The following is a 26,225-nucleotide window of genomic DNA, read 5'->3' as shown; positions in this document are numbered from 1 at the left end:
ATTACCACGCTGATTAAAGCCAATTCAAATGATTACGTTAGGCAGCATTAGGACACCTACCGTCGATTAATTTATACGGCGCCATTAATAGGATATGGCCCTCTGTTTCTTACAGTGCATGCATGCACACATAGTAGCATATAGTAACATAGTGAATGGTTAAGGAAGAAGGAGTGGCCTAGTGGTTAGTGCTACAGCCTCAGCACCCTGAGGTTGTGGGTTAAAGTCCCATGCTTGTGACCCTGGGCAAGTCACTTAATCCTCTGCTCCCCCAGGTACATTAGAAAGATTGTGAGCCCACCGGGACAGATAGTGGAAAATGCTTCAGTACCTGAATGTAAACTGCTTAGACAACCTCCATTGATCGACAATACATAAATAAAAAAAAGTGCCATTGAAAATAACCAGATGGCCACAAACAAGCAATTGGTGGCCATTTTCAGCCAGTTAAATCATTTTGAATATCAGCCGGTATAAGTTTATAAGAGATAACATAACATAATTTATTCTTGTATACCGCCCACCCAAAGAGGATCTGGGCGGTTCACATAGAAGAAGAACTAGACAATTAGTGATGTTTACATAAAATAAAATTATACATTAAGATTAAAACATAAGAACATAAGAAGTTGCCTCTGCTGGGTCAGACCAGGGGTCCATCACGCCCAGCGGTCCGCTCCCGTGGCGGCCCATCAGGTCCATGACCTGTAAGTGATCCTTTGTCTAAAACCCTTTAATCCCCATTTTTCTTCTATCTATACCCTTTCATGATCCTATCTCTACCTCTATCTATATCCCTTAATCCCCGTATCTTCAGGAACTTGTCCAATCCCTCTTTGAATCCCCTTAATGTGCTCTGTCCTATCACATCCTCCGGAAGCGCATTCCAGGTGTCCACCACCCTTTTGAGTGAAGAAAAATTTCCTAGCATTGGTTCTAAACCTGTCCCCTTTCAATTTCTCTGAGTGCCCTCTTGTTCTTGTAGTTCCCAATAGGCTGAAGAATCTGTCCCTTTCCACCTTCTCTATGTCCTTCATGATCTTGTAAATCTCTATCATGTCTCCTCTGAGTCTCCGCTTCTCCAGGGTGAAGAGCTCCAGCCTTTCTAGCCTCTCTGCGTATGAAAGGTTTTCCATACTTTTCATCATTCTTGTCGCAATAAGATTATACAAAGTAGCATTTAAAAGGTAGCACAATTAAAACAATAAAAATTCTGTAATAAATTTATCAAACAAATGTGTTTTTAAAACCTTTCTAAAAGCAATATACAAAGGACTCAACCAGGAATTCTGTTTGCCTAATTGAAAGGCAACTGTTTTGCTAAGAAATCTCTTGAAACGACTAAATGGGCAGAGGCAAAACTAGAGGAGACATAGAAGGTACGAGGGAAGAAGAAGAAGAGTGTGAGAAATGAAAAGAAAAATCAATAATTGCAAAAGAAATAAAGAACGAGGAAAAGTGCAGAATGAAGCAAGAGAAAGAGAGGAAAAATAGTGTTGTACTCTAAATGGCTACAAAGTGCCTGGTTCCCTCTGCCCTAGAATACAGACATTGCTACTTCTGCTGATGACTTTCAAAGGGTAGTTCCAAGGTACCTGCAGACAACATTCGACAGGCTTCACTGATTCTTTGCAAAGGAAGACAGATAGATAGAAGCACCCATGAAAGGTTGATTTGACCAGCATAATTCTTCAGTGGCATTATGATTAATGTGGGAGAGATGAAGGGTAATATAAAGTAGCGGCTGCCTCCTTTTCCAGACCTGTGAAGGTATCTACTTATCTGATGAGGCCCGTCATGTTCTTTACGTACAAAAAAAAAAAGAGAAATTAGTCCTTGTTCAGAAAAGGACACTGTTTTCCATTTGTGCCTATGGAAAAAAGATATCCAAGTAAGGGCTATTGTGATTTTGTAGATGCAAGCATTATGAAAGCATCTTTCTGAAACCCACTTGTACAAATGAGATGCTAGGACAATTCACACCATGCCTGTAGAAATTGTGCTGCATGGTATGTTCCAGAGAGAGCTGATCCCTATGATTAAGCAGGCTAGATGCTTTTTTAAATAAATAATATTTATGTATGCGATTTTGCAACCTGCTTAGGAGTTAAATGGGCTAGAAGCTTTTTAACCCTTTATTTGGCAGAGGGTAAAAACAGCTGCTTTATGTAACTCGATGTTGAACGAGGGCAACAGTGCCAAGTAACAGGCATTTGGAGATGCAGATCTCCCATAAGAGCCAAAGAAACACATGTTGCTTCTGAGCGACGATGCCAAATAAAGGGTTAAATAAATAAATGTTCTGAGACCTAGTGGTGGTGCCTAAGAAATGTAGCAGGCATGCTTTGAATCAGTGTTGTTCAATGCAAGGCTTGGGGGCCCTGGAGACCTCTGGGCTGGCCCATTAGCATTCTGCATTTTCTTCACTACTCTCTGCCACTCTTTCCAAGCTTGTGTCAGATATCAGGAAGTGGATGAGGAGAAGGCATACGTGCTTGAATAATAAGGCATTTCTCAACAGAAGAAGAGAGTGCCTTCCGTACATCCTTGAAGATACCCCCAGTGAAAAGTTTAAAAGTGAGCTTGAAAGGATGGATGCCTTTGGCGCTTGTTAGTATGCAGTGCTGCATCCCCAGGGGAAGATATTTGGTGGCTCTCCTTCAGTTCGTTTGACTTGAAAGCGGTTCCGACTTAAACATTAAGGAAGATCACTGTTCTAGTGTGTGTGTTGGGAGGATCTCTCTTTAATAATAATAATAATAATAATAATAACTTTATTTTGTATACCGCCATACCCAGAGAGTTCTAGGCGGTTCACAGCAATTAATAATGTTACAAAAGAAGATACCATTGGGAATTAACATTTTTTGGAATACTTACTGTTCCAGTTGATCCATCTCACTGGAACCTCAAAAGTAGAGATATATTTTCTTTTCAGAAGCTCGGAGCAGACACCATGTAGTTGGAGATTACTTCTTCACGCTCAATTAGATTAGAATGTTACAGACAATCTCTTTTTAAAGTTGCAGGGCTCAAGCTATAAAACGCCCTATCAGGAGAGACTTGTGCTAGGTCTAGCTTTCAATCATTTACCCGCTCCTTTACAAAGCCACGCCAGCGTTTTTAGCTCCGGCCACCGCGGTAACAGCTCCGATGCTCATAGAAATTCTATGAGCATTGGCGCTGTTACTGCAGTGACCAGCACTAAAATGGGTTGGAATATCATTATATCTAATTATCTGTACTGTAGTGAGAAGCAATGCTGGCTTGCTTATCACAATATTTACTCCTGAATCTTTATCCTTGTAAAATGTGCACAAAAGCAGATGCCCAGTTCATAGAACTGCTTTTAAAGACACTACATTAAGAAAGGGAAACATTCCCTCCTCTTTCTCTTTTTCCATGTTCTTCAACACGCATCCATATAAAGTTTTCTATTTTTATTTTTGTGGGCAAACATGAATTTTCTAATATACTGTACAGTACAGTAATCCTAAGGGCAAATGAAATGACTTTAGGTCTCGGCATTCTAGCTTGCTTTTCATTATTTATGAATTCTCATTGGTAAACATAGCATGACCATTGTACATACCTTTTTCTAATGAAATGTTTCTCTAGAAATGCTTTATTTTTCTGCTTACTATAGCTAAACTTATAAGACGCCTGCATAGGGTTACCATATGGCTCCAGAAAAAGGAGGACGGATTGAGATGTCCAGGTTTTACTTCCATTGCTTTCAATGGAAATAAAACCCTGGTATCTGTCCTCCTTACTTCCATGGCTTTCGATGGAAGTAAAACCCGGGCGTCTTAATCCGTCCTCCCTTTTCTGGAGCCATATGGTAACCCCTACACTTGCAAGCTCAAAGGTGATTCGTATACATCCAGGTACAGTAGATATTTTTTCTACATAAGAACATAATACTGGGACAGACTGCAGGACTATCGAGCCCAGCATCCCTTCTCCAACAGTGGTCAGCCGTATTGGCTGAAACGTGTGTGTTGAGCCATCGCACAAATTACTGTTGTTTTAGAACAAATCCGCATACCAACATTCTTGCATATCTCCACTGTAGTTTGTACGTTTCTGATTGAACTGTGGAGGTTCTTCTCCTGGATTTCCTTGCCGAAACAAAAATGGAAGCAAAGAGCTGTCATACTACTGGAGGGGTGAGGGAAGGAGAGAATGTTGGCAGACCCAGGGAAATGGAATACTGCAGGACGTATAGGAGAAATATGTCAGGCCCCCAGAGGAGTAGGGAGAGAGAGAGAGAGCCAAACTAATCTTCACAAAAGGCAAATTCGACCATGTCTCCCCGCTTCTATCTAAGCTTCACTGGCTCCCAGTCTTCCTCAGGGTTCGTTACAAATGCGCCTGTCTTACCTTCAAATCTCTTCACGGCATCCTTCCTCCCCTCTTTCCTTTATCCTGGCTCTCGAACACTCATTCCACCAGATCCACTCAGAAATTCAAACTATCCTTCCCTTCTCTAAATGGCATCTCTCATACAGGAAAACTCGGAACATCCCTCCTCTTTAGGATCACCGAGCTATGGAACAGCTTTACTGCCCATCTCCGGTGTTCGACCTCCCTCCAACACTTCAGAAAACATCTGAAAACCTGGCTTTACGCCAAAATGTAACTTCCCCCTCCCTTCCCCCCCTCACCTTCCATTTACCAAACCCTCCTTCCTTCCATTGGAGTTCCTTTCTCTGTTTTTAATTCCTGTAAACCGTGTCGAGCTCCACTTCTGTGAAGATGACGCGGTATATAAACTTAAGGCTTAGTTTAGTTTAGTTTTAGTTTAGTTTATGCTGCTTATCCATGGAATAAGCAGTGGATTTCCCTACATCCATCCCAATAATGGTTTATGGACTTCTCTTTTAGGAAGTTATTCAAACCTTTTTAAAACCCAGCTAAGCCAACTGCTTTCAACACATTCTCTGGCAATGAATGGCAGAGTTTGGAGGGCTCACAATTAAAGGTAAAATTTGCAAATAGCTGATGTCAGATTTGAACCTCAATCTTCCAGTGCACAATCCACTGCTCTATTGGGTTACCAGACGTCTGGATTTCCCCAGACAATGTCCGGGGGCCCGGATGGCTTTTCAAAACCCGGCAGTTTGTCCGGGTTTTGGAAAAGAAATTGCATCGGAAGGGGCATCCTTGCATGTGCGAATGCAACATGGTAACAACACGTGCACGCACACATGTGCCTCACATCCACTCATACGTGGATGCCTTTCTGTCCGACGAACAGGCAGCGGGGGGCTGGGGCGGGGATGGGTGGAACTGGGCGAGCCTTTATGTAAAATACGTGCAACCTATTGGAAAATAGCACGAAAAACCCCTTAGTTTATGTCTTGAGTGTCTATAAAAAAGCTATAATGCAAGTCATTGCATGTGAGTGCACTTTCCTCCAGACCTTCTTTTGATATAATATGTTTCATATGCCCCAGTTTCCTCAGAGGAAAAACCAACATCATTTATCTTACGGATGAAGAAAAGTAAAACGCAACTCTAGACTGCAGCTTTTGGCGTTGGAATTTTTTTAAAAAAAAGCAAAGACAGGGTAGCATTGCTAGACAAGTTTATTTAAATAAATTGAGTTGCTTTTATATTCGTAATGAAGGAGACAGACCAGACCGGTACCCACCCAATTATTTCAGGGCAAAGAAAGTATGCTACTGTGACCTTTCCAACCTTCACCTGTAAACCTGAACTTTGGCCAGCTTGGAAGAATGCAACATCACCATGATTCCATTCAGGTTTATTGATTTCTTTATTCAAGAAACTTATATAGAAACATAGAAGATGACGGCAGAAAAGGGCTACAGCCCATCAAGTCTGCCCACTCTGCTTACCCACCCCCTGTCTAGGCCCTAATGACCCAATTTCCTTATCTTGACCCTCGTAGGGATCCCACATGGGTATCCCATTTATTCTTAAAGTCTGGCACGCTGTCTGCCTCGATCACCTGCACTGGAAGCTTGTTCCAATGATCAACCACTCTCTCTGTGAAGAAATACTTTCTGGTGTCTGCAGCAGCCACTTTCTCCTCCTCTCCCTATTGGCTAAGGCTCTTAACATTTGCATCTCCTCTTCCTATAGGCTAAGTCTCTTTACACCTGCATTGTGATGTCATAGAACTTTCTGATTATAGAAACATAGAAACATGATGGCAGACAAAGGCCAAATGACCCATCATAGAAACATAGAAACATAGAAGATGATGGCAGAAAAGGGCTACAGCCCATCAAGTCTGCCCACTCTGCTTACCCACCCCCTGTCTATGCCCTAATGACCCAATTTCCTTATCTTGACCCTCGTAGGGATCCCACATGGGTATCCCATTTATTCTTAAAGTCTGGCACGCTGTCTGCCTCGATCACCTGCACTGGAAGCTTGTTCCAATGATCAACCACTCTCTCTGTGAAGAAATACTTTCTGGTGTCGCCATGAAATTTTCCGCCCCTGAGTTTGAGCGGGTGCCCTCTTGTGGCCGAGGGTCCCTTGAGAAAGAAAATATCATCTTCCACTTCGACACGTCCCGTGAGGTACTTAAATGTTTCGATCATGTCTCCCCTCTCCCTACGTTCCTCGAGAGTGTAGAGCTTCAATTTGTTCAGTCTCTCTTCGTACGAGAGACCCTTATATTCTGCATATCCAATGATTCTATGCGGATTACAAAATAACACACAATAAAATCACAAAAAAAACATGACAAGGACAATAACCACATCAACACTACAATGCATCACACATTTCAGCAAACTACGAAACCACCATCTGTCTCACAGATGGTTTACATACAATAATTACACCCTCTCCCCCCCCCCCCCCGAATAAAAGAGCGCATAAACAGCACAGTCTTCAAACCCCTCTTAAACTGCAACACACTGCTGGCCTGCCTCAAGTCCTGCGGCAGTCAACAGGCGGGCCCCTGTACCGAGAACATGGTTTTGCAGTGCCCTGCCATCTGTCCATCATTCAAAGATGGCGCATCCAACAGCCACTTGCCCATCGAGCGAAGGTTCTGCTTCGGCTGATCGCAGTGACGTCGGACAGTCATTATGGGAAAGTTTGAAGATTATGTGCAAAACTTTAAAATCAATACGGGCGTTAATAGGAAGCCATCGTGGTTCCCTTGGAACCAGAGAGAGATGCTCAAAATGCGAACTGTGAGCAATCGCGCGTGCAGTACCGTTGTGAGCACGTTGGTAAGCCCAAATACAATCCATCGCAGTGGTCAAATACTGGCGCCAACATCATCACTTTTATACAGAAAACAAAAGAAAATATTATAGAGAACTTCAAGCAAGGTCTGAGAGCATTGCTGTTTTTTGGTACCCAAAGCTAGGCATTAACTAAACACGATTCCCCCCCCCTACTGAGTAGACTGAACTCTGACAGACTGCTAACTTTCAAATTTGCTGTATGATCACCATAGAAACTACACGGCAAAATGATATAAATGTAAGATATATAAAATGCATTATTGCATCTTCAGCCACGTAGGATTTCTAGATGACATTTTTCATAGCAACAGAAGATGATGACAGAAGATTGTTACAGCCCGTCCAGTCTGCTCATCCACCTTAACAGGGTGATTCTGTAACCTAGGCACCGACGTTAACGCATGAAATGTTTAGAATGGCTAACATTCGCACACATGGATGTGAACACTGGAGTGGAGGCGTGGCCTAGTGGCTGGAACTGCTACCTCAGCACCCTGAGGTTGCAGGTTCAATCCCAACACCACTCCTTGTGACCCTGGGCAAATCACCTAATCCAGTGGTTCTCAACCCTGTCCTGGGGACCCTCCCCCCCAGCCAGTCGGGTTTTCAAGCTATCCCTAATGAATATGCATGAGAGAGATTTGCGTACCTGTCACTTTCATTATATGCAAATCTCTCTCATGCATATTCATTAGGGATAGCTTGAAAACCCGACTGGCTGGGGGGGTCCCCAGGACAGGGTTGAGAACCACTGACTTAACCCTTCATTGCCCCAGGTACCATAGTTAGATTGTGAGCCCACTGGCATACTTGGGGAAATACTTAGGGCTCCTTTTACTAAGGTGCGCTAGCGTTTTTAGCGCACGCACAAGATTAGCACGCGCTAGCTGAAAAATTACCACCTGCTTAAAAGGAGGCAGCAGCAGCTAGCGCACGTGGCATTTTAGCGCACCTTTGTAAAAGGAGCCCTCAGAGTACCTGATTACACCCCCCCAGACACACACACACACATACACACTATTACAAAGCCACGCTAGTGGCTGCTACTGTGGTAATCACTCAGAATTCCATAGGGAATTAATTAACGTTGGAGTGTTTGCTGCGCGGCAGCCGATAGCATGACTTTGTACAAGAAGCCCTAAATTATGAATCACTCAGATGGTTGTGTCAGTTGGTGGTATAAGAAACAAATTTGGAAACTTATATGCATAACTGCTAGAATGCCATCTATTGTAAGTGCTCTTTTACTAATATCCACTTTAACTACATGACTGATGCTAGCGTTTAAATCCTTGTACGACATGGCGCCGGGCTAAATGACAACCAAGCTTCCTCTGTATGTGCTGAACAGGTCCCTCCGCAACCAGGATGGGACATGCCCTTCAACTGCAGACTCCTTTCCATTGCAAATGCAAGCAGTGTCTCACTTCGGCTCACCACACAATTGTTTCCCACGTACTCACCTTTATAGGACCCCCAGGGACCCCTGAAGAAGACTTTTTGTCGAAACGCGGACCGTGTTGGGTCCTGTATCCCTAGCGGACTAGGTCCTTTAAGGCTCTTATGTGGATGATTTACTTTTATGTGGATGGAATTATTTTATGTGGATGATTTCAGTGTACCTTTGGAACTTTGACACTTTCAGATAAAGTCCATTTAGGAACATCGTCACTCCACAGAGATTTTTTGGTTTTCTCTGAATTTTCTTCTTTGTGGATATTTTGGGGACCCCTGAAGAAGACTTTTTGTCAAAACGTGGACCATGTTGGGTCCTGTATCCCTAGCGGACTAGGTCCTTTAAGGCTCTTATGTGGATGATTTATTTTTATGTGGATGAAATTATTTTATGTGGATGATTTCGGTGTACCTTTGGAACTTTGACACTTTCAAATAAAGTCCATTTAGGAACATCGTCACTCCACAGAGTTTTTTTTGGTTTTCTCTGGATTTTCTTCTTTCTGGATATTTTGGGGTCAATTCCTTTTGGTTTTTGCTTCAACTCCAAACCGCCATGCCTGCCAAACTCCAAACCTGGTCATGCCCTTCAACTGCAAACCACCGAAGTTCCTACTCCCACTTCTTACCAAACCACTGGAATCAACTGCCCCCACAAATTAGATCCCTTGAAGGACTCCTCAGCTTTAGCAAAGCAATAAAAACCTAACTGCCCCACCAACGACCAATAGATTACAAAGAAATAATAATAATAACTTTATTCTTTTATACCGCCATAACCAAAAGTTCTAGGCAGTTTACACTATAAAGAGCTGGACAATCAGCGAAATACAATAATACAGTAAAAAATACAAATATTTGTAAACTAGAATTTCAATAATAAAACTCACTAAGTAATAAACTTATCGAACAAAGTGGTCTTAAGTACCGGTAATTTCCGAAAACTGCAATAGGATAACAAAGCTTGCTGAATACATTTACCTAACCAAGATTGTTGCCTACCAGCTTAAAATGCCAGGGTCCTATCTAAGAAGGTCATATATCTACACCCATTAATTTTTGGATAAGCAAATAAGTAGATGTTTCTAGTCTCTCTTGATGGTCTATGCAACACAAAATGAGGAAAAAGGTAAGTTGGAGACAACCCTGATAGCAGCTTAAAGCAGATACAGGAAAATTTGAATAATACTCTTGCCTCCAAAGGAAGCCAATGAAGTAAACGATAATATGGACTAATATAGTCGTTCTTTTTTAAACCAAAAATCAATCAATCGTATATTGGTACTAGATCCTCGGTATGTGTCGCATTTAGGATAAAAATTTGCATTGAAAATTCTTGCACTGTAACTATGGCAAACTGTAACATGTATATTTTATAAATTGGTTTTAGATCCCTAGTATGTGTCGAGTTAAGATTAAAAAAAAACTTGTATTGAAGATACATGTACTGTAGCTATAGCAATTTGTAACCTATTAACTATATATTATGTATGTTAACCTGAAACCCATTCTGAGCATGTTGGGGAGAACGAGAGAAAATTAAATAAATAAACAGTCCCCATAATTTTAGAAAGTTGTCTGCCTAAATTTGTGACTAGCATGGAGATTTGTGTGTGCCAAATGATAGAATAAGGTCAGTTGTGTATAACTTAGTAATGATCTGATAATTGGTATTAACAAGCAGTAATATTTTTATTTATTTATTCGTTCATCATTTATTATACTGCTAAAAACTGACATGCGGAACTATGCAGTTTACAATCTAAAAATAGGAATTAGGAAAGGAACTCCATTATACAAACAGGAAAAAATCTCATCTATACTGAAAGAGACAGATCCACAGGGAGATGGATAGTTATCAGGCGGCAATCCAGTACCTAATTAAGAAGTCACGCTAAAAAAAGAGCCTTGAATTTTTAAATTCAGCACGTAATTGTGTGGGCAAGTTATTCCATAGGAATGAGGCTATGAAAAAGAAGACATATTCATAAGCCGATTCTAATTTGGTTTGGTGTGACCCTGGTAAGACCATTCATAAGCCGATTCTAATTTGGTTTGGTGTGACCCTGGTAAGAATATTCATAAGCCGATTCTAATTTGGTTTGGTGTGACCCTGGTAAGACCATTCATAAGCCGATTCTAATTTGGTTTGGTGTGACCCTGGTAAGACCATTCTAAAGCCATTTAGAAACCTAAGGACATGAGCAGATGAGTAAGGTATGGTCAAGGAGGCGTGTCCCTCCAACTATCGCCCCATTTCCCACTTCCCCTTCTTATACATGTTACTTGAATGCGCTGTTCACCGCCATTGCCTGGACTTCCTTTCAGCCCATGATATTCTGGATCTGCTTCAGTCAGGCTTTCACCGGCTGCATACCACAGAATCTGCCCTTACTAAAGTTTCCAATGACCTGTTCTTCGCCAGATCCAAGGGCCTCTACTCTATCCTCATCCTTCTCAATCTGTCTGCCACCTTTGATACTGTTGATCATCACCTACTCCTTGATATGCTGTCCTTGTTGGGATTTCAGGGTTTTATCATCCCCTGGTTTTCTTCCTATCTCTCCCATCATACCTTCAGTGTACGCAATGGTGGTTCCTCATCCACATCCTTCCCACTATCGATTGGTGTACCTCAAGGCTCTGTCCTGGGACCGCTCCTTTTCTCATTCTACACTTTTGGAGCGCTGCTCTCCTCCCACGGCTTTCAGTATCATCTCTATGCTGATGACTCCCAGATCTAGCTCGCTGCGCCAAATATCTCTACTGAAACCAAGACCAGAGTCTGAGCCTGCTTGTCTGACATTGCCGCCTTGAAGTCTCACCGCTATCTAAAATTAAATATGGCTAAAACAGAGCTGTTCATCTTTCCGCCTAAACCCACATCTCCGCTTACCTCATTCTCCATCTCTGTGGACAACACTCTCATTCTTCCTGTTTTGTCTGCTCATAATCTCTGGGTCATCTTTGACTCCTTGCTCTCCTTCACTACCCAGATACAACATATTCCTAAAACCTGCCGCTTCCTCCTCTATAACATTACCAAAATCTGACCCTTCTACTCTGAGCACACTATCAAAACACTTATCCATGCCTTCATCACCTTGCACTTAGACTACTGCAACTCGTTACTCTCAGGCCTTTCGCTTAGCCATCTCACTCCCCTCCAATCCGTCAAGAATTCGGCTGCATGACCTATATTCTGGGAGAGCCAGTTTACTCACGTTACCCCTCTACTAAAGTCACTTCCATCCGTTTCCAAATACAATTCAAACTCAACATTGGTGTTATCAGGAGCTGAAGCCGCATCAGGTTTTCAAATCCCAAGTACCTAGTATCCTTTCATTTTGTCATGGAGCTGCATCTGCATGGGCTCAAAAGCCTTCACACCCGCTCGAAAGGATCAACCAATGATGACTGTGACATTGGTTGATCCTTTTGAGCGGGTGTGAAGGCTTTTGAGCCTGTGCAGATGCAGCTTCATGACAAAATGAAAGGATATTAGGTACTTGGGATTTGAAAACCTGATGTGGCTTCATCTCCTGACGACGCCAATGTGCAAAATGCAGTGCTCTGTGTTGGGCTAGCTGGTACAGTTTGGATGACACAATTGAAAGCTAATTTTCAGCATTGCTTCAATATATTTTCTACTGGATGTTGATTCAAGGAGTACAATTAAAACCAAGAATCTATGAAATGCATTTGAACAACTAGTACATTGGACTGGCAAGTGGCAACAGGTTCCAGGTTTTCCAGAGAGCTGTGGGTTGCTCTCTGCGACTAAGGACTCATTTTACTAAGGTGCATTAGGGCATTAACCCGCGCTAGATGCTAACGCCTCCATAGAGCTTGCGTTAGTATTTTTGGCTAGCGCGCGGTAATCTTCAACGAGCGCTAAAAATGCTAGCGCACCTTAGTAAAAGGAGCCCTAAGTTTTATTATTGGGATAAGAGAGTGGATTCATTCTGGATAAATGTAGTGGTAATAAACAAAGTTGAATGTGATATAATACATTATGGGGTTCATAATGAAAAAAAAAAAAATCTAAAAAGTGGCCTAAATGGCTACTTGGATGATCAAAAAGCCTGATCGTCCAAGTACCCATAATCAGAGCTGGTTTTAGACGTATCTAAAACCAGCTTAGGCCTTTCCCCTGCCTCTAAATGCACAGAGAGAAAAGAGGCGTTTTTAGAGGAGGGGAAAGGGCGAGCAGGAGGTTGGCCGACCTAGACCTAGGCATGCAGCAGGTATAACCAAAACTTTAGGCAGGTTGCCTAGTTGGCACTTACACGTTTTGACTTAGACCAAGTCAAAACGGGTATAAGTGCCGAAAAGGGGCCATTGAGCTGATCGTGGCTGCTGCGATCAGCTCAGCGGCCCCAGCAGCCAGCCTACCCCCTATAGCAATGATCGCGGCAGGAGAGATGGCTCATCTCCACCCTTCCCCCCCCAACGATCAGGGCAGGAGGGAGCCCAAGCCCTCCTGGCCTGCGGCACCCCAATTACATTTGAGGCAAGAGGGAGCCCAAGCCCTCTTGCCCTAGTGGCACCCCGATTACGTTTGAGGCAAGAGGGAGCCCAAGCCCTCCTGCCCCGTGATCCTCAAACTTCCCCGACGACATCAGGGCAAGAGGGAACCCAAGCCCTCCTGCCTCGCGATCCCCAACCCCCCCCCCCCCTGGCCGAATCCATTGAGGCCATGAGGGAGCCCAAGCCCTCCTGGCACGGTAATCTCCCCCCTCTCCCCACCACACAATCTGGCCAGGAGGAAGCCCAAGCCCTCCTGGCCTGGCGATCTCCCCCCCCTCCCCCACCACACGATCCAGCCAGGAGGGAGCCCAAGCCCTCCTGGCCCGTGACCCCCTATAACCCCCCCCCACTAAACTACGGGCAGGAGGGATCCCAGGCCCTCCTGCCCTTGATGCAACCCCCCCAATGACCGCCCCCAACCCCCGATCGGGTTCCCGTCCGGTAGGCCAGCCAGCACAGGAATGGGGCCGGATTAGCCCAGGCAGCTCAAACCCCGCCACAGGTGGGACCTGAGGCACCTGGGCCAACCAGAATAGGCCCGGAAGCCTTAGGCCCCTCCTGTGGGCGGGGCCTTAAGCACATGGGCCGGGTTGGGTGTTTAAACTGCTGAACGTAGAGGCAGGCCATTATCAAAAAAAAAACCTCCTTTTGGACATTTTTTTTTTATAATGGACATTTTCCCTGCTTCTACTTTCAACGTTTAAGGCCTTAGGCCAAAAGGGGATTTAGACGTTTTTTTTTATTATGCCCCTCCACGTATTCATGCTAAGTAAGGCTTCTTCTTTAATTGTATTGTGATTTAGATCTGTGGGGTGTCCTGTTATATAGTAATTCATTATATTCTATGGGCGCCTTAGCATTTAGTGTGCGCAAAATTGGTTCACGCGCCTTGATAAAAGGACCCCTTTTTTTTTTTAGTTTTTATAATGTTGTTTGTAATATAACAGAAAAGAGAGAGTGCAGTGGGCCCAGATGGGAGGAAGCAAAATTTATTTTGAGGCTTCGCCTTTTCCCCTCCCTCCCCACAGCACTTTCTCATCTATTGTTTGTGTCCCCTCTTTCTCTCCGGTTTATACGAGTGTGATGACAGCATTATAGCATCTTGTTTTTATTTCTAGAAATAATGACTCGAGGTCTATTACACATTGTTACAGCAGGATCATGAGATTATTACACTATGGTGTGCCAAATCAGAGCCTTAAGATAGTGAGGAATCTAACCATGATATATTATACCTATTTATTGTAGAAATCTCATGCTGTGTAACATATTAATAGTATTTCCATGGTAATAGTTAATCATCGTGCACCCAAACTGTAGTCTTATTGTAAATGGACTGCGTCATATAGTCTGCCAAGTTTTATTGCTTTAATATAAGGTTCGAACATCAGAAAATGCAGATGATTGTATAGAGTCAAAATCAAAAAGGAGGACACACATTTCCAAAGTGTGAAAGTGTGAAAGGTATAATCAAAGAAAATAGATAAATAACACGCTTCCATAAATCACTATGATGGATTTAAAAAATATTTTCTTATAACAAAAGTTTTTATCATGCTTTCATATGTGGATAGGTTGTGCTCAGAGACATGGAGGAAAAAGGGGAATACAGTCTCCCCCCAAAAACCTCACCACCCAATCATTGCAGAACTTCCACTTTGCAAGAATCTAACACTGTGCATGGCATCAAGAAACTATTAAATAACACTTACCTTATTGTATAAAGTTATTTGGCCTCGACGTGCCACGTTTCATTGTTTCTTCAGGAAACCAAACGGTATAATCAAAAGACAAAAAAGTCTTCCATACAGGGTGTCAGTCCGCATTTAGGATCAAACAAATTATCAAATCAAATTGGAATGTACTACGCTTTCATTCTGTTTTTCATGCACCCCCCCCAGATTTGTCTTCTCTAGAGGTAAAAATTTATGACAAAGACTTACGACATCTCAATAAACAAGCAAGGTCTTGCAATACGACTACATACAGTACAGTGGTACCTCGGTTTACGAGTGCACCGGTTTGCGAGTGTTTTGCAAGACGAGCAAAACATTCGCAAATTTGGTGCCTCGTAAACCGAGCTTGCCTCATTGTACGAGCGCCCCCTCCCACCCCGAGAACCGGCACCCTCCCCCCCCGCGATCTGGCACACCCCCGCCGCCATCGGGCACTCCCCTGCCGCCACCTGAGATCCCCCAACCCACCCGAACCCTCTTCTTACTTCCCTCCGCATCGGCATCGCCGGCATCAGCATGTCCTGTGCCCGAAAATCTGCTTCCTGTGCCGGGCCTTGAACATGCACGCATGCTCAAGGCCCGGCACAGGAAGCAGATTTTCGGGCACAGGACATGCTGATGCCGGCGATGCGGAGGGAAGTAAGAAGAGGGTTTGGGTGAGTTGGAGGATCCTCAGGTGGCGGTGGGGGGTGCCCGATGGCGGCGGTTGGGGGTGCATGATGGCGGCGGGGGGGGGGGGGGCCGGATCACGTGGGGGAGGGTGCCTGTTCGCGGGGGGGGGCCTTCGGGGGGAGTAATGCTGGTTCTCGAGGGGGGGGGGAAGGTTTGGGGTGGGAACATATCAAAGCAAGTTTCCCTTACTTCCTATGGGGAAACTTGCTTTGATATACGAGCATTTTGGATTACGAGCATGCTCCTGGAACGGATTATGCTCGTAATCCAAGGTACCACTGTATTTTGTATTAACGCTTTGGGGTTGTGGAGTTTCCCTTATTTCTTATTGCTTTTGATATACGAGTGTTTTTGGATTTCAAGCATGTTTTTGGAACGAATTATGCTCGCAAACCAAGGTTTTACTGTATACAGATACCTCATTAAGGGTCCCTTTCACAAAGCCATGGTGGCGATGCTGTCGTGATAAATGCACCGAAGCCCATTCAATTCCTATGGTTAAAATATGGGCTTGAAGCTAAGACATGCTGTGGAAGGAGATGTCCGAGATTCAGGTATTTTCAATTCAAAGAATTTTTTTTTTGATGAAAGAGAAAGCATATACAGACATAACGTAAGAATCGAGCAGAATACAAGAAGAAAAACGAGAACGGTACAGCATAGCAAATCCACAAAATCCTTCATCAAAATATGTTGCTTCCCCCCCCCCCACCAACTTCAAAATATCAAACCAATAACTAGCTCCCCCAATAACATTCCCCCTTCCCTTCCCCAGTAATATGCAGCAACAGCTGATATGGATAATACAAACAAAGAAGCAAATAGAACAGTAACATACGTATCATCCAGTTTCTCCCACCCAGAAAAAAGCAGGTCGGAGCAGAAAAAAAACCAAAAGAAGCCAGGCATAAACCAACAAGATCCATAATACAATGAGAGGAAGGGCCGGACTCTTAAGACACCCCTCCCCCCCCCCCACCAGAAAATCCCCCAGTGCCACCAGTCTCATCCCCTAGAAATTCCCCCCCTCCCTAAGCCCCCCCCAACTCACCATCCCCCTCCCCAAATACTAGAAACACCAAGGAAGGCACAAATACCCTATTAGGATAAGTCATTAATGATTAAACTTCTGGCCCGAGGAGATTCAGATATTTTATTAAGTAAACAAATGATGTAGTCAACAATTCCAAGCAAAATATAAAATATGGGCATTAAGACAGCTATTTAGGTGTAAGCGCTGGTCGCTTATTTGTGAGACTGTTTTTATATGTATTTTATGTATTTTTTTATTATGTATACTTGTGAGCCGCTTTGGGAAGAGTGGGTTATAAATAAAACAAAACCCCCCAAAATAATCCATATATGAAATGAATGTTATAGACTAGAGAATGACACGGGGGAAAATTTTGTCCCCGTCACTGCCCCATCCCCCCGACCACCGACCACTGTCTCCGCTCCGTCCCCGCAGCATCCGTAAAAGCCTCGGTACTGCAATATTTAGCTTATTCCTTCCTTAGAAAACAAAGTTCTGGCTGCTGAACTAGAGAAAGAGATGTTCAGCTGGTAGGGCTTTGTTTATAAATTTTTATCAGCACAACTAATATACTACTTTATCCTAAAGCAAAAAAAAATAAAATAAATTAAAAAATTTTTTCTATCTTTTGTTGTCTGGTTTCTGCTTTCCTCATTTTCTCCTCATTCATTTCCTTCCATCCACAGTCTGCCTTCTCTATCTCTTCCATATGCTCTGTTATTGTGCCTCTCCCTTCCATCTCTCCCTCCACCCCCACCCCAATTGGTCTGCCACCTATCTTCTTCCCTCCACTCCCACCATAGTGTGGAATCTCTTTCTTCCCCAGTTCCCTTCAGTTCCTCCCCAACCCACCTTTCCCAGTTCCCTTCAGCGTCTGTTCCTCCCCACCCCACCTTTCCCAGTTTCCTTCAGCGTCTGTTCCTCCCCACCCCACCTTTCCCAGTTTCCTTCAGTGTCTGTTCCTCCCCAACCCACCCTTCCCAGTTTCCTTCAGCGTCTGTTCCTCCCCAACCCACCCTTCCCAGTTTCCTTCAGCGTCTGTTCCTCCCCAACCCACCTTTCCCAGTTCCCTTCAGCGTCTGTTCCTCCCCACCCCACCTTTCCCAGTTCCCTTCAGCGTCTGTTCCTCCCCACCTTTCCCAGTTCCCTTCAGCGTCTATTCCTCCCCACCCTACCTTTCATCCCTTTCTCCTTCCCTGCTCCTTACTTTCGCAGCAGGCAACTTCTCTAAATGTGCTTCTTACCAGCAGCTGGAGCATTGAAGTTGCGTGTGGCTGCAGGAAAGGTCATCTCTGATGCAACTTCCAGATTTAATTTTTCAACACCGTGTTTTGAACACCATTAACGAATCTAGTCCTTAGGGTACACACTCAGGGAAATTTCAACAGGACACTTTAGCACATCCTGTGATAAGCACTTTTTTGGCATGCTAAGCCTGGTTTAGGGCTTAACACTCCTTAGAAAAAGGGCCCTATATTATGATGGTGAGAATTATTCCGACAAAGCCTGATTGCTGCAGACAAAAATTTTCCAGGCTTTCAGGATTTAAGCAAAGATGACAAGTATTTCACTACTAGGTGCCCAGTAAACTTTACAAGGCTGATACCTTTTCGTAAAACTGCAACAGAAGGGAATGATTAATTACCCACCATCTGTGCAAGTGAAGTAGAACTGTTGCTTAAAAGGATCAAACTGTGTGTCTTCGCCAACCCTGGCTGAGATTATCAGAGCTCCACTTTCTTGTCAGTCGCATGAGTCGAGCAATGAATTCTGATGTCTGACTTTGCTTTTTACTGTTTCCTCGAACCAGTTCTGGGGCATGGATGTAAAGACAGAAACAAAGACCAATTCAAAGGGTGAAGACATCATTCCTGTAGCAACATTTGGAATTCCATGGATACTGCCTATAAGCTTAGGAGCCAAAAGAATCCGGAATGATTGGGCGTTGCTCCTGCTCCCCTAGATATCAGGGACCCTAGTAAGGCCAAATGTGGGGGTCTTTTGGAGGGGCTGTTTATGCCGGAAGGAAGTGGTTGTGTGGGGATGGTTTTAATGGAGGGAATCAGTTGACCAGAGGTGTGGTCAGCTGCTGTTTGGGAGTAGAGGGTCATGTAGGGAAACCATCAGAGGGCAGGGGCGGTTCTTCTTGGAGGGAATTGGTTGCCTTGAGATATGGTCAGCTGACATTTGGAGATGGAGCTAGGGAGTCTTGTAGTGAAGCCAATTGCGGGCTTCCCTGTGCGCTAAGTCCATTTATAGCACAGCCATAACAAAGGGCTTTCTTTTCTATTTCTTGAATATGACATTCCTCCAATATTAGCGTTCATTTAACAAAACTTACCATGGGAGCTCTTACTGCCTCCTATATAGAACGCACCAAGAGCTCCTATATTATGGACGTGCTAACCAGTTAGCTCACTGGCTGATTAAGTTTCAAGTTTATTAATTTTGGATATCTTCCAAATCGTGGAACAGCTAACCCCCTCTTTTACTAAGGTGCACTATGCTTTTTAGAGCGCAATAAATATTAGCGTGCGTTAAACGCTAATGTGTGCATGTTATCCTATGGATGTGTTAGAGGTTAGTGCATGTGTTGATTTAGCACGTGCTAAATCCACGCTAAAATGCTTAGCTCACCTTTGTTAAAGAAGGCCCAAGTGGCTTACATAAAATAAGTATAAATATTTAAAAAAAATAAAAAATTGAATTAAAAAAATAAAAACATTAGAAGAACAAAATAATTATAAAACTATATATACACAGGAGGATAAGGGAAGAAATGCAATTTATGATAGAAAAGTATAGGGGAAGGATAACACATGAGGTATAGGGATGATCTATATCAGGGGTAGGGAACTCCGGTCCTCGAGAGCCGTATTCCAGTCGGGTTTTCCCCAATGAATATGCATGAGATCTATTTGCATGCACTGCTTTCAATGCATATTCATTGGGGAAATCCTGAAAACCCGACTGGAATATGGCTCTCGAGGACCGGAGTTCTCTACCCCTGGTCTATGTGCTTCATCTGGTGAGATTGATAGTACAGAAAACAGAAGCTGATGCTTATAGGAAAGCATCAGAAAATAGAAAAGTTTTAAGATCTTTCTTAAAAATTTGTAGAGAAGTCTGAAGTTTGAGGTTACTAGGAAGAGCGTTCCATAATTCTGGACCCTGAACGGAGAATATTGAGTTACGAATTGAATCAAGAAATATTTCTCTAAAAGTAGGAACTACTAAGCGATTGTGATTTACGGATCGTAGAGTTCGAGATGGAGTGTAGGAGGTCAGAAATTTACTGAGAAATAATGGTGTGTCTGTGGAGCAAATTTTGAACACTAATAATGGAATTTTGTACGTAATTTGATGTAATATTGGTAGCCAGTGTGCCAATTTAAGTAAGGGTGTTAACATGATCAAATCTTTTGTGACCAGTTATAAGTTTTATGGCTGTATTTTGAATTAATTGGAGCCGTTTGAGTTCTTTAACTTGCACCCATACCCATTCTCTGCCCTTGGCATGTCCCCTCCTAAACAAAAAACAAAAATAAATTGCACCTACTAAGCATGTGCAGGTAGCAAACTAGTGCAGAACACTTAGGAGGAAATATTTTTTCACTCAGAGAATCACCAGAGGTTGTGGTAAGAGCAGATAGTGTAGTTGGTTTTAAGAAATGTTTGGACAATTTCCTGGAGGAAAAGTCCATATGTCTGTTATTGAGAAAGACATGGGAGAAGCCACTGCTTGCCTTGGATCGGTAGCATGGAATGTTGCCACTCTTTGGGTTTTGGCCAGGTACTAGTGACCTGGATTGGCCACCATGAGGACGAGCTACTAGGCTAGATGGACCTTTGGTTTGACCCAGTAAGGCTGTTCTTTTCCTCTTACGTGTGCCATGTAAGGACAATCAAGCCATTGTAACATCACTGATGAGATTGGCTCTGAGGTACTGTGGAATGAGGCATTATGACATCACAATCTCAGCTCTGGAATGTTGCTTTCATTGGGGTTCCAGAATCTTGCTATTCTTTGAGATACTGGAATGTTGCTACTCCTTGGATTATGGCCAGGTACTAGGGACCTGGGTTGGTCATCGTGGGAACATGCTACTGGGCTTGATGGACCTTTGGTCTGACCCAGTAAGGCTGTTCTTTTCCTCTTACGTGTGCCAAGTAAGGACAATCAAGCCATTGTAACATCACTGATGAGGTTGGCTCTGAGGTACTGTGGAATGAGGCATTATGACATCACAATCTCAGCTCTGGAATGTTGCTTTCATTGGGGTTCCAGAATCTTGCTATTCTTTGAGATACTGGAATGTTGCTACTCCTTGGATTTTGGCCAGGTACTAGGGACCTGGGTTGGTCATCGTGGGAATGTGCTACTGGGCTTGATGGACCTTTGGTCTGACCCAGTAAGGCTGTTCTTTTCCTCTTACGTGTGCCAAGTAAGGACAATCAAGCCATTGTAACATCACTGATGAGGTTGGCTCTGAGGTACTGTGGAATGAGGCATTATGACATCACAATCTCAGCTCTGAAATGTTGCTTTCATTGGGGTTCCAGAATCTTGCTATTCTTTGAGATACTGGAATGTTGCTACTCCTTGGATTTTGGCCAGGTACTAGGGACCTGGGTTGGTCATCGTGGGAACGTACTACTGGGCTTGATGGACCTTTGGTCTGACCCAGTAAGGCTGTTCTTTTCCTCTTACGTGTGCCAAGTAAGGACAATCAAGCCATTGTAACATCACTGATGAGGTTGGCTCTGAGGTACTGTGGAATGAGGCATTATGACATCACAATCTCAGCTCTGGAATGTTGCTTTCATTGGGGTTCCAGAATCTTGCTATTCTTTGAGATACTGGAATGTTGCTACTCCTTGGATTTTGGCCAGGTACTAGGGACTTGGGTTGGGTCATCGTGGGAACGTGCTACTGGGCTTGATGGACCATTGGTGTGACCAAGTAAGGCTATTCTTATTTTCTTATGAAGCTATTTTTGCTGCATTAGGCAAGCATTAGCACCTAACCCAGGTTAGCAAAATGGCCCCCAACGCTGACAGCAGCTTTTATGGCGGCAGCGTTTATGGCTTATTTCTTAGAGCAAGATGCTGCATTTGTGAGAGATAAACCATAGCATTAGATATATGAACCTTGCGCCTCAACCAAGAAGTCCCCATAATTGAGTTATAGTAATTATGACTAATATGCTATGGAGTTCAATGTTTGACATAAAATTCCTTGTATTTAATTAATGGTGCAGCTGAGAACTGTCCTCACATAAAGAATAATGTTTCAAACAGACTGTGGATAGTTCTTAGGTTGGAGGAGGGAAAAGGTGTCTGGAAGGTGGTGCCCCTGTAGCGCGTGATCGGTTTATACACAAATCAGATGTACAAAGCTTGACAGCTTGAGTAATAGTACAATTTAGAGTCTAGGGATTCAATAATTCATTAGCTATCGGGGATATGCTTTTGTTTAAAATGAAACAGGACATGTCAACAAAATATTCTGTTTCATTTCATTTTAAAACTGAAGCGAAAGACAAATGAACACAAGTTCATCGATGTTGTGTTTGCAGTTCAAAAAGAACTTGAAATGAAACTAAGAAATCCCTCCCCTCCCCCCAGCCAATAGATCCCTCTCAGCCATATATGAATTAGAAGGTCCAGAACTAGAATCTGTCAAAAATATGGGTGTAGTTTGAGGAAAAGGGGCCTCACCCTCAAGACAGCCCCTACCAAAGCTGAGGTGTGTACTCCATGGATAAAGACTGTGCAGTCTGATGCTGCCGCCACTATGCAGAGATGGCATATTGCAGCTGCATTTCTGTGCTTTGATTTGCCACATTCTGCCATGACCACGTGTAGAATAAGTCTCGGCATGAATTGGGCACCACTGCAGCAATTAGACTACACTGGTGCTGCCGCACCAGCTCTGCTTCAGTCTGAAATGATCAGGGATTGGAAACTACAAGGTGTTGCATCGGAGCATCAAATTTGCAACAGTGCTCTGGAAGTGGTGAACTGGTAGCTTGGAGGGGCATTTTTGATAGGATGTCTAAGTCCGAGGTTGGACGTTTTGGGCAAGACCTCCACAAAACCAGTAGAAAAAAAATGTCTATTTTTAAAGCTGCCAGACATCTGTCTTTTATTTTCAAAAATGGCCTATGTAGACATTTTGGTCTTTAGGACGTCTATCTTTTTTGGCTATTTTCATAAATAAAATCGTCCACATGAAAAACGCACAAAAGCAAGTTTTAGAGACGTACCCATGTACCTTGCCTGATCGCTGTAGGGGAATCCCCATCAGCTGAGACAGTTTCGGGGATTCCTACCAGCTCACCTGATGGGAATTCCTCTGCCCCAGTCAACTGATGGCAAGTCCTCAATATGCTGTTTTTTCCTCCCATTTCTGGGTGGTGGGAGGGGATCAGTGACCAATGGGGGAGTAAGGGGGGGGTCATGCCTTAATCCGTCCAGTAGTCATCTGCTCAGTTTGAGTAGCTTTGGGGCACTTAGATGCAACTAAAACAGGTCTAACTGCTGGCATCTAAGTTCCTCTAGGAAAGCTTTGATTATTGCTGCAATATGTCCAGGTTTAAGCCTGTCTGATTCCCACCCAGAACACACCTCCCAACATGCCCCTTTGAGCTCTGGACGCACAGCCGCTTAGAAGTGCTGCCGCACGTCCAGAACGTTAGTTTTGATTATTGGTGCTTGGACGTCCCTGCTCTTAGGACATCCAAGTGTCGACTTAGGCTGGTTTTTGGACGTTTCACAGTTTTGCTTATGAGCCTCCTTGTGTTTAGAGGGAAGAGACTAAAGAAATTCGACCACGTTGTCACCCTACTACCGGCAGTTGCATTGACTACCGATGGAAGCACGCATAAAGTTTAAATTCGCCTGCTTCTGCTTTAAAGCACTATACGGACTGGCCCCTGGATACATAACTGACCTTTTCTCCTTCTCCACCAACAGACACAAGAGAAGCTCACATTCCAACTTCGTTTCCCCCCCCCAGTTACAGGTTGTAAACTGAAAAAACACCATGAACACCTTCTCGCTCACCAAGTAGCATCGTGGGGTAAAGACCTAGAACAACTGCTTTCGCCCACTACTTATGTGGAATTCAGGAAACGTCTAAAAACGCACCTGTTCCTAAAATACCTACACAACTGACCCACTCACCCACTGACCCTCTATAATTGATTCCTCCTATGTCCTATTAATCACTTTTTCCTCAACAATGAATCTCCTGTCCTATTAACTCTCTTTCTTCACCCCTTTTAAGTTCAATCAATTTTGTACCTCGCTTAAACTTTGTAAACCGCATAGAACTTAACGGTATTGCGGTATATAAACTGTTATTATTATTAAGAGAGGTCCCGTCCCAAGCCCAGAGAAGACAGCTGACCCAGGTATTAATCTGCAGGCTGAGCATTGATGAAGGAACTACCAGCACCAGTAGAGTAGAACCAGAGCATGGCTTTATTTTGGGTCAATATACAAACATGTGCCACTACAGAGTTTGATTGTATGCCTTAACATTACACTTCGCCTCCTCTCGATGAACTCTCCCCCACTACCACCACTTGTACTCTCCACCCTTTATGCTCCCTCCCCCCCAAATTTAACAGGAAAAATAGATCTGGAAGTAATTTTGGATGACTTCAGGACAGCTAATCAAAAGCCAGAGCATTCAGTGTGCCGGCCTGTGCTAAAAATCACTTTCACGGTTTTGTGAAAGGAGGGGTTAATAAGCTTCAAATGGTGTGATCCAATAAACACGCCAATTAAGCTCATTAAAAAATTAAGCTCCACGTGGAACTTAACTGGCGCCGGCATTTTTCTAGGTGCCTAGTGGCTCCTAACCTAGCCACCATATACAGGATCTGGCCCAAAATGCTATGAATGCGTGAATTTGTGCATGCTAATTGCTAACCATTTCAACAACAATTGTCGCACTTGTGCTAATTTAGATGAAAAGGGCCTGATTCTATATATTGTTGGGTGCCATTGACTCGTGTTTGAGTCCTAGCGACTTGATGACAATCATCAAGTTTTCATGGCAGAATACAAGGTTCATAGACATAATCGCGGAAGACAAAGGCGCGCGCCGACTACTGAGCGCAAGACGGAGGCGTGCGCTGAAGAAAATTACTGTTTTTAGGGGCTCCAACGGGGGGTTTTGTTGGGGAGCCCCCCCACTTTACTTAATACAGATCGCGGTGGCGTTGTGGGGGGTTTGGGAGGTTGTAACACCCCACATTTTACTGGAAACTTAACTTTTTCCCGAAAAACAGGGAAAAAGTGAAGTTTTCAGTAAAATGTGGAGGGTTACAAAACTCCAAGCCCCCCACAACGCGGCGCGATCTATATTAAGTAAAGTGGGGGGCTTCCCCCGTCAGAGCCCCTAAAAACAATAATTTTCTTCGGTGCGCGCCTGCGCGCTGCGCTCAATTGTCTGCGCGCGCCTTTGTCCCGGCGCACTTTTGACCTGACACCGAATACAAAAGTAGATTGCCGGGCCTTTCTTCTACACACTATATTCAATGCTGTCACCATTGTCGCATCAAACGTGATCCTCCTCCTCCGACACCGTCCATCTGCTGCTCCCCAGATTGGTGGTACATCGTCAGTCTGACATCTACACTGAAACCTGTCCACCTTGGGAGGCCCTGGTGATAGTGAAACTACCAATGGCATAGCTTTCAGCTTCTCAGATGTGCGCAAGCCCCAGTGGCACAACAAATCCATGTGCCATGACTGGGGGATTCTATATATAGCCCCCCAAAAAATCAGCGCTGACTAGAATGATGCTTACTACAATGCTACAAGGTGTGCACACCTTTAATAGAATTGCGCTTAGCACCTGTGTTGCATAACTTTTAAGAATGTCCACGATCTGCCCCTAGCCGCACCCCCTTTTCAAATTCATGCACTGCAACTGGCGCATATGTTTTATCAAATCACACTTTCCAAGTTGTGTGTAACTCTTAATTAGTCCCAATTAGTGTCAATTATAAGGTGTTAATTGCCAGTTGACACCGATTAGGCCAATTAAGCCGTGCATGCAAATCTGCTGTGTGCACCGATTTGCATGCACGATATAAGGCGCCATATAGTTTCAAGTTTATTTTAATTTGATATACAGCCTATCATTAACTATAAGCGGTTTGCAAACAAAGTTAAAATAAATATAGGATAAAGAAGGTATTCAAAGACAAAGACAGATATGAACAACAAAGAACTGTAACGTGATGCGTAAGGGGTAAAAGTCGCATTGCATTAAAAATAGAAAAGGAAAGTAAGAGGGAGACACAGAAGGGAAAGGGTTAAAGAGATTGTTTCAGGTTAGCAGTTGATCATATTTGTGGAGAAGGTTAGCAGTTGAGGAGAAGGTTAGCAGTTGAGGAGAAGGTTAGCAGTTGAGGAGAAGGTTAGCAGTTGATCATATTTGTGAAGAAGGCTTCATTTAAGGAAAGACAGTTGTTAGGTTGCGTCCGCAGGAGTTTCGTCAGCCGGAAGCCTGAAGTCATAATGCCTTTATACAGAACCATG

At 43.7% G+C, this 26,225-nt stretch overlaps 1 protein-coding gene across 1 annotated transcript in view; it reads right to left on the bottom strand.

Moving 5' to 3' along the window:
* Positions 1 to 22,520, bottom strand: part of GLRA1 (glycine receptor alpha 1) — a 186,854-nt gene extending 164,334 nt beyond the window's left edge. The window contains 1 exon segment of the mRNA XM_033927678.1: positions 22,386 to 22,520. Within this exon segment, the coding sequence (XP_033783569.1) occupies positions 22,386 to 22,520 (135 nt within the window).
* Between the last annotated feature and the right edge of the window lie 3,705 nt (positions 22,521 to 26,225).

This window comes from Geotrypetes seraphini, chromosome 18, assembly GCF_902459505.1.
Source record: "Geotrypetes seraphini chromosome 18, aGeoSer1.1, whole genome shotgun sequence".
Taxonomy (NCBI): Eukaryota; Metazoa; Chordata; class Amphibia; order Gymnophiona; family Dermophiidae; genus Geotrypetes; species Geotrypetes seraphini.
This window is presented reverse-complemented; position numbering and strand designations above follow the sequence as displayed.